Source organism: Humulus lupulus, chromosome 1 (assembly GCF_963169125.1).
Source record: "Humulus lupulus chromosome 1, drHumLupu1.1, whole genome shotgun sequence".
NCBI classification, from domain to species: Eukaryota; Viridiplantae; Streptophyta; class Magnoliopsida; order Rosales; family Cannabaceae; genus Humulus; species Humulus lupulus.
The window spans coordinates 204,262,245-204,272,049 of record NC_084793.1 but is presented as its reverse complement, the minus strand read 5'-3'; the positions used below and the strand labels follow the sequence as shown (position 1 = coordinate 204,272,049).

The 9,805-nt window shown below is 43.7% G+C and overlaps 1 protein-coding gene across 1 annotated transcript; it reads left to right on the top strand.

Moving 5' to 3' along the window:
* Positions 1-1,048: 1,048 nt before the first annotated feature.
* On the top strand, positions 1,049-2,581 carry LOC133802628 (U-box domain-containing protein 27-like). The gene has a single exon (XM_062240979.1). The coding sequence runs from the start codon at positions 1,157-1,159 to the stop codon at positions 2,399-2,401; it is 1,245 nt and encodes a 414-aa protein (XP_062096963.1). The 5' UTR covers positions 1,049-1,156; the 3' UTR covers positions 2,402-2,581.
* Positions 2,582-9,805: the final 7,224 nt, after the last annotated feature.

The window sequence follows — 9,805 nt, the reverse complement described above, 5'->3', positions numbered from 1 at the left end:
GCGGTAGAAATATGATGGCATGTACGTATGTATAGATATAATTTTACTTTACCAAACATATTTAATAAATGAATCCACACCATATCATAAATGAACATATAGTATCTGCCAACTTAACTGTAGATAGCATTAATTATTTCCGGCATTGCAACTAGTGATTAAAAAAAAAATCACGACTTGATAGATGTTCCCCACTAAAAAAGATTATTAACTATTCACCTTAATTTTTCTTTTTCATCACTCATATATTAGTCAATTAGCACTAATAATTAAATTTGTATTTGTATTTTTTTTTTTGCTTGCTATCATTTATTATCATTGAATTGATGGATCTCCTGTTGTTTTGATTTTAAAAAATATATATATTTGTACATATCAAAGAAAGAAAGGACGGAACAAAAACCTTAATTAATTACAAATCCACAAATCAAAAGACCCTTTCATATGTATTCCTTCTACTTGGACTTTCCCTACTACAACGTACAAATGATGCAATGAGACCGACCGAGCGAACCCTCCCTGGGCCCCCACCACACACACTCCCTTCATTTGGGCCCACATTCAATCCCGAAACCACCAATAATATAATAATGAGAAAAATAAATTTAGCCAAAATGTCTCCTCATTTCATTACTCTGCCGCGGTCCCCACTACCCCCACGTTCTCCTCCATATTATACGCCCTTTACTTCACATCCCACGTGTAAGCTTGTATTTCATCTCAACCGCCTATTCTCACTACATCCAAAACTTTCCAACTCTACGTACAATCAACGGTGGAGATTTCACGGCATAATATACGTAACACTCTACGCGGAAACACCTCCCTACTAATTTAAAATTAAATCACTAAATAATAGTCCTCTGGTTTGACCAATGACCCACCCAAAGAATATTATTATTTTTTTTTTAATAAAGATAATTAATGTATAAATCAGACGAAAAAGTAAATGCTGATGTCACCGTACCTTTGACTCTTTTTTTTCTCTCTCTCTTTCTCTTTAAACTCACTGGTGTCTTGTTTTCCTCATCTTCTGTTTCTTTTTTTAATTTTTTTTGGAGGGGTCGTTTCTCTCGCTTTCCCGTTCAGTTTCTTGGTGCTTTCTCTTCATCCTAACAAGTTTCCAAAGTGGGAAAAGAACTAGCAGTAAAAGACGATGGTTAGGGACGATTTGTACATCACTGTCCCGAGCTTCTTTCGATGTCCGATATCGCTCGACGTGATGAAATCCCCTGTGAGTTTATCTACCGGCGTGACCTACGATCGTTCTAGCATCCAGCGCTGGTTTGACAATGGTAACAACACGTGCCCCGCCACCATGCAGGTCCTTCAGAGCAAGGAACTGGTCCCTAACCGGACCTTGCAGCGACTCATCCAGATCTGGTCCGAATCAGTCCAGCACCGGGTTGACTCCGCCGAGTCGTCTCCCAAGCCTTGCCTTACCAAAAGCCAAGTCACCGAGCTAATTCAACGAGCGGACCGTGAAGCGGACTCGTCTGTTGATTTTTTGTCAAAAATCGTTTGTTTCGCCAGGGAGTCCGACGAAAACCGGAAATTTCTCGCCGGAGCAGATGGCTTCGTCCCGATGCTGGTAGAATTTCTTTGCAATGCCAGCGCTGGAGCTTCCAGAGTCATCGATTTTTTGGAGCTGGTGGTTAGGGCTATGGATATGATTCGTAATGATGTTAAAGACATGGAGAAGCTGAGAAAATCGATGCTGAAGAGCGACCGCGATTGCTTGCGCTCGCTTGTTCTCGTTCTTCAACAAGGGAGCGTAGAATCAAGAATCGGATCGGCTAGGGTTTTGGAATCCATCGCCATCGACGCGGAATCGAAACTAATTATTGCCGAGAAAGAAGAGCTATTATCCGAATTGTTGAAACTAATCAGTCCTGAGAAAGATCCAAACCTAATCGAAGCCGGATTGTCGTGCCTAATCGCGATATCCAAGCCCCGGCGAGTCAAGGTGAAACTTGTCCAACTAGGCGCAGTGAAATCCCTAGCGAAGTCGCTATCGGAACCGAATCTGAGCGTTTCGGTCACTGAAAAGGTGCTGAAGCTCCTTGAAACGGCGTCGTCCGTCAAGGAAGGGTGGTCAGAGATCGGCGGCGACTCGAATTGCGTGGCGAGGATTGTTCAGAGGTTACTGAAAGTTTCGAGCGCGGCCACCGAACACGCGGTAACGGTGCTCTGGAGTGTCTGTTACCTCTACCGTGAGAGGGCGGCGCAAGAGGCCGTAGCGAAGGCCAACGGTGTGACGAAGATATTGCTTCTGATGCAGAGCAATTGCTCGCCGGCTGTTCGCCAAATGTCGGCGGACTTACTTAAAATCTTTCGACTTAGCTCCAAATCTTTCATTTCGTGTTATGATACTAAGACCACACATATCATGCCTTTCTGATATGACCCCTTTTTTATTTTATTTTTTGTTTTATTTTTTACATTTTAGTCTCTCTCTGTCTTTCTGTTTGAAGAAATAGAAAGTAAGAAAGCAAAAAAAAAAAATTGTTGTAAATGAAAAGGAAATTTTGTTAGTGAAGAAGAATACAAAAGAAGAAATTAATTTGATTTTTACTAGCTAGCTACTCTACTCTGACTACTTTACTCCCTTGATTGTTTTGTTCTTCGGTTTCAAATATGCTTAATTTGCATGAAAGTCTCAAATAACAAGGTCGGTCCAAAATTGTCGCATTTCTTTTCTCTTGGCTTGTTATCAACGTTCAAGCAAGAGGTGCTTAATCCAATTTGCTCAACTTTGGAGTAAACCAAACTAGTAACTCTTCAAAGTTTAGTTATACATTTGGTATGTACTTTCTAGTCATCTGTCATTTTGTTCCTTAATAATTTTATGGTGTGCTGATTAATCTGAGCCAAGACAAAACAAATCAATCAAAGAATCTTAAAGAAATAAACTGTGGACTTGAAACTGAAAGTAATGAATTGGGATTGACAGCTGCGCAATAAAATAGTTATTTGTGCCCATTTTTCTGGCTTTTGAGTCATACCAGAATATAAACCTGGATGCAAAGCATTGTGTACATAGCCAAAACCGAAACGGCTAGGTGTGCAGTCCAATGTTAAAAGGGAAAAGAACAAAACAGTAAACACCGCCTGAGAGTTTTTAATAAATTAGAGATTAGAGATAATAATAAATTAACAATAAAAAATGTGAAGAGGAGGAAAACAAGAGAGAGAGAGAGACAAAGTGCCCGCAATTGCTGAAATTGTTGCTTTGCTGACTATGATATGAGGCCTTTTTCTCTCATTTATATCAAAATTTCTTTGTTTGATGGCAGAAAGGGAGCGAAAGGGATTGGAATCCCTATAGAAAAAGAAATGTGCTAAAGGAGAGAGAGGTAATACGAATTTGACCACTCCTCCAATCCCTTGTTATAATAATATTATTATTATTAGCATTTAAATACAATAAGCTAACTAGAAAGATAGACCCTTGAGAATGCACCCTCCACCCAGTATCTAACTCCCTAATCTTTGATTATAAAATTCGATCGACCCCAATTCATTATCTTGGGTAAAGAAGATCATGAAAAGAAGGGAGTCACCAAACCCATTAGCTACAATACAACTAAATAAAAAAGAATCACATATATGTCCAAAGATTGTTTTGTATTCTATTGGCTTGGGATTTATTTTTAATGTTCGGGTTGGCTTGGGATTGGTTGATATTGCCATTTCAATAAAGTTTTTCTATAGAATAGTTCCTCACTTCCACTTCTCCCCAGCACTTTGGAGAATTTCTCTCAATATATTTGTTTCCTTTGCACATTTGTTATTATTATTATTATTGCGTAAAAATATTTCTAAAATGTAATAATGTACTAAGTTTTATATCAAAGTTAAAACTTCATGAACTTTATTCTTCAAAATACATTATCAAAATTTCTTCATATCAAATTTTTACATTATACCATTTTTAAGTTTTTTATTATTTCTCTACATTATTTAAATATTATATATTTTTTAATATAATTTATTTATTTTAAATATAAAATAATAAAAGAAAGATGAGATAGGAGAGAAATTTTATTAAAAATTGTTTGAGAGATGAATAGTAGTCTCTAAATTTAGAGAAGAGAATATAATATGAGGTTAAAAAGATATAGTAGAACATTTAATGGAATGCATTTTTAATCTTTTTTTTTTTTTTGTATTTCAGAGTTATCCCTATTTTACATCATTTATTCTAGTGCTCTAAAAGTTTATTATTTCTAAAAATAAAGAAACAAAAATTAGACGTGTATCCAAAACGAGCTCCAAATAGTTACCAGTATAGATACATTTACACTAAATCCTAAATAATGTTTGAGTGTTCATTCACTATTATGAACTAACTTGTTAGATTCACTCTAGAAATTTGTGCAATTAAAAGTTGAGGATAAGAGTGGACAAAAATTTGAAGAAAAATGTTCGTAATCATCTTCAATAACGTGTAAGAAACTCTTTAACATAAATTAAACCTTACTATTAAATTTCAATTATAGAGCCTAAGCTCTCAATCAAAATGTAATAACACTAAAATGTTGGTGTCTTCTTGGATTGCCTATACACAAATATATTAGCCACATTGGATCTTGTATGTGGTTGATAATCACAAAGTGCACCTTTTAATATTAATATCGATAATATTTTAGGGAATGCAAATTGTTAGTTGTTTGGTTGTGGACGTGTCATTATTCGATGTTGGGTCAAATTGGATGATTTGTGTAGAGCTTATGGCATCAATGAGCCCACCTTGTATTATAAAAATTTGCTTGTGGCAAAGGTTAGTCTGATACTTTGTCAGTGGGTGCACTAACTATTTTCAGCTCTGTGGACCAACTATTGCAGTTCGACAACTCATTCTAGAATTTATTCATATGTGTTTCTTTGTTGCTTTCCCTAAATATGTGAAACTTGCTTAGATTTTCTTTTCTTCATTGGATTGTGCTATATTTTTCACATTCATTATGGTAATAAAACAAAAATATAAGTTTTGAAATAGTTTAGATTTAGTAGGTAATAAAATCACTTGGTTTTGAATCAAAACTTTTATTAGGATTGAGGATGATTACAGGTAAGGGTTACCTATCATCAAACCAAAACTTTGCCAATTACAATATTAGACTTTAGTGTTGATTTATAATATCTAGTTTTTTTACACATTATAGCTAAATTTTAAGATTGAATCGCTTTCATGTCAAAATTATTGTAATAATTTTGTAAATAAAAATAAATTAAAATGATAAGAGTAAAGGAATTTAAGATTGTGTTTTTCTTTGGTTGAAGAACAATATTTTGCTAAATAACTTTAAGAGTAATAATATATGCATCAAAATTATGCACCAAAACAATAGTTGGTGCAGTGTTCAAAATTTTAGTGCACATATCATTATTGCAACTTTAATATTCTTGATGCAAAGAAATGAGCTCTAGCTTCCTCTCTACCAAACATAACATTATTGTGGGGGTAAGAAGTTATTGACATAAATTCGAGATGACAAATAGATTTAGGTGAAGATATAAGATTTCTCGAGGAAAAATGGCTACCAATATCAACGCGGTTTTAAAAAAATTATAAGTCTTTTCTTCTTGAGAATCTGAGAGTGCTCAATTTGAGGCTTACTTCGAGGCGGTGGAATGAGGATTTGTTAGAAATATGTTCTGATGATGATAGAATTATGTTAAATAGCACATCAGGTCCTTATTTTATACCAATAGTATCACTTAAGTCCCCATTTTAAATTTTTGAGTACATAGGTCCTCATCTTCTATTAAAAGCCACAATTTAGTACGTACATTCTATATTTACCATTCAAAAATAAAAACCTTTTGTGGACGCTCAATATTCTGACCCAATATAAGATCCCGTGAAGGCCCATCATCCTTTGACGGCAACTTCGGATCAACTCGCGATGCATGAGGTCCCAGCCCCGTCACCATGGCCTCGCTCGGCCGTACCCCAGGCGCAAGGCCCTCCTCGCGCGTGCACCACCCGGCGTCGCTCGGCCACCGCGCGCGCATCTCCATGGCCTCGCTCGGCCGTGCCCAAGGCGCGAGGCCCTCCTCGCGCGCGCACCACCTGGCGTCGCTCGGCCGCCGCGCGCGCGTCTCCCTGGCGTCGCTCGGCCACCGCGCGCGCATCTCCATGGCGTCGCTCGGTCATACCTCAGCACTCGCCCAATAGGCTCCGTGGTGGCCTCGCCCATGCCCACGGAGGGGCCTCGCCCAATAGGCCCCGTGGTGGCCTCGCCCATGCCCACGGAGGGGCCTCGCCCAATAGGCCCCGTGGTGGCCTCGCCCATGCCCACGGAGGGGCCTCGCCAAATAGGCCCCGTGGTGGCCTCGCCCATACCCACGGAGGGGCCTCGCTCAATAGGCCCCGTGGTGGCCTCGCCCAATAGGCCCCGTGGTGGCCTCGCCCATGCCCACGGAGGGGCTTCGCCAAATAGGCCCTGTGGTGGCCTCGCCCATGCCCACGGAGGGGCCTCGCCAAATAGGCCCTGTGGTGGCCTCGCCCATGCCCACGGAGGGGCCTCACCCAATAGGCCCCGTGGTGGCCTCGCCCATGCCCACGGAGGGGCCTCGCCAAATAGGCCCCGTGGTGGCCTCGCCCATGGCCTCATGGGGGTCACATCCGCAGCACACTCAGCCTCGTGAGCAGCCAAGAGAGCCACGCCATCAATAAGCCTTCCAAGGGTCCCATTCCTTACACCTAGAGACCCCTATGCTTAGAGGCTCCAGTACGAGTCGCATGGGACATACTTGTACGACCAAGTACTGAGTACGGACACCAGTACCAGTGGGACTGCTGGGGTAAGAGTTATGGCCCGTACATCTACGACCAAGGGTCAGAGTCGACACCACTACCACCTGCGCCACTACGCCTGCCGCCACTCATCAGACATGGGTACAGACAAGTAGTGGAGACATCCTCCTGACACCTGCTCCCGTACTGTTGTACGACCACAACCTCTGAAGCCACTCCCCTGACATAGTACTTATGTACCATTTGGTCTCCTGGACCACCATGTACCTAAGGCCATTAGAGCCTACTATAAAATGAACTGGAACACCACCTGAAAGGGGGTTGGAAATTTTACTGTAGTAAAGGCTTGAGTGTGAATGAAAGACTGAATTCTCCATTATTGTGCTATCATTGTTCTTGAGTGATTGTTTAAGTTTCTACAGCTTTTCCATTAGAGATCTTGATTTGATAATTTTTCCAACTCAACTTAGTTGACGAGTTCTCACCGCCAACAGTTTGGCGCCGTCTGTGGGAACGTTCGTTTCAAGCTACTGTTCCACCATTGTTTCCGGCAAGAAGAAGATGCCAAGACGTTCGAAGCGACTGAAGGAGCCACGGGAAGTAGAGGTTCACCTGAACGGAGTCCAGCTGAAGGCCTCCATGAAGAAGGCTCCTCCACCTAGAGACGTGGAGCCCCCTAAGGACCCTGAAGTTCACGGAGGTGATAGGGTGGCCTCGTCACCGGCCGCTCCACCTGTAGAAAGTCCTCCAAGAGCACCACCGGGAAATGCTACTGAGTTCCCTCCTCCAAAACCACCGCAGGTACCGAACTCCGGCCGGCAGGACCCAGGCCCTTCTGCCCGTAGGCATGATAAGCACCCTCGGGTCCATTCCGTGAGCTCGAGTTTGAAATCTCGGTTTTATGAAGAGGAAATACGTGAGCTCCACCGTAAGAACCAAAGGTTGGAAACCACCTTGGAGAACATGCAAGAGGTCCTGAATGGCCTGTTGCAGGGTAAGTCGAGTGTGACCTTGCCCAAGAGGAAGGAGAAGGGCAAGGATGGGGTGGAGACCACTGTACCGGTAGATGATGGGAGAACCCGACACTCAACCAGTAACACCCCCCGAGCGAAGCAACATGAGCACCCTGAACCGCCTAAGCAGGCCCAGAAACCAGCACCGAGGACCAACGCTGCCCCTCGCAATGAGGACGAGGTCACCTCTAAAAGAGCACCCTCAGACTTACGGGAGGAGCTCAATAAAAAGAGGGAGGGCAAAGGGACCACGCCCCCTGTGGCGCCTCGAGAAGGCAAGGGAAAGGCGGATCTTAGCCCGTCCGCTCTGAGGGACACTCTAAGCAAGAGGAGGCAGGACCTGGACATGGAGATGAGGAGCCTGCAAAGCAAGATCGTCACCGCATCAGGCGGCCAGGTCTTTGAGGAAGAAATCGACCATGAGTTACCCTTCGTCAGGGAGATCCAGGCCATCAGGCTCCCTGCCAACTTTAAAGAGCCCCACATGACCCCCTACGAAGGAGTGACGGATCCAAAATATCATCTAGATACATTTAATGACCTGATGAAGCTGAGGGGAATTGGCTGCGGGGCGCGATGTCATTGCTTCGCTGTCACCTTAAGAGGACCTGCCTACAAATGGTTCAGGAGGCTTAGACCGGGGTCCATCCGATCTTGGCAGCAACTTTCTGACGAATTCCTCCAGTAGCACCACGCCATGCGAGATTACACAATACCAGGCACCAGCCTCGCCAATGTGAAACAAGGAGAAAATGAGAGTTTGAAGAGCTATATCCACCGGTTCAATATGGAGGCGGCTAAGGTAGGGAGCCTGACCCGCCGAGAGCTGAAAATGGCCATCACCACTGGAGTACGCCCAGGGAGAAAGTTATGGGATAACATGCTCAAGAGAGAGGTCACGGACTTGGATGATTTCTACGAGCGGGCACAAAAGTACATTCGCGTGGAGGATGGTCACGAAAACCTTAAAGTTGGAAAAGGCCCATCGCCCCCGAAACCTTCTGCCCAGGAAAACCAAAGTCGTGCCAAGAAGAAGGATTTATATGAGGGAACGAGGGACGATCGTCCCTGGAAGCACCAACGCTCTGACGAGCGCATACAGAGCCCCTACACTTTTTACACAGACCTCACCCATGCGAGAGAGGATATTTTCGTTACGAACGAAAACCGGGTCCCTTTTAAAAGGCCCCCGCCAATAAAAAAGGATCGGTCTAAAAGAGACCCGGGCAAGTATTGCCAATATCACAAGGATATCGGCCACACCACCGCGGAGTGCAGCCATTTGAAGGTGGAAATCGAGGAGCTCATCCGCCGGGGACATTTGGGCAGATATGTGCGCAAGGAGAACCAAAGGCCAGAAGAAGGAGAGTCCCCTCCGCGGGCACGAGGGGTGGCCCCAGAAGTGCAGGGAGAGGTCAGGACCATCTTTGGAGGACCAGGAGTCGAAGGCGATTCAAGGAAGGGGCGAGACAAGTATGCCAAGGAGGCCAGACGAAGTCCACCACCTTGTGTTTTAAGTTTGGAGCAGCGCCCCCCAAAGAGCTTCAAAGGCGAGAATGACTCAATAACTTTCACTGAAGAAGATGCACAGGGGGTGCGTTTCCCTCATAATGACCCCCTGGTGCTAACCGCCCAGCTTGCTAACATGAGGGTACGTCGGGTCATGGTGGATAACGGGAGCTCTGTGGACATTTTGTATCGACCAGCGCTGGAGAAGATGGGGTTGATCCTCCGTCACCTAAAACCTTGCACTACGACTTTGTATGGGTTTACGGGAGATTCGATGCAACCCCTAGGGACAATCGAATTAGCCCTCACCATGGGGGAGCAACCCAAGCAAACCACCATAATGGCTAACTTTGTCGTGGTGGAGTGCACCTCAGCCTTCAATGCGGTATTAGGGAGACCCTCTCTGAGAGAATTGAAGGCGATAACTTCTGTGTATCACCTAGCTATGAAATTCCCAACCCCTGGAGGAGTAGCATGCGTGAAAGGGGAGCAGAAGGAAGCGAGGGAATGCTATAAC

Excerpts from the sequence above, each read along its gene's own strand:
- LOC133802628 (XM_062240979.1), top strand. The coding sequence starts at position 1,157 with ATGGTTAGGGACGATTTGTACATCACTGTCCCGAGCTTCTTTCGATGT.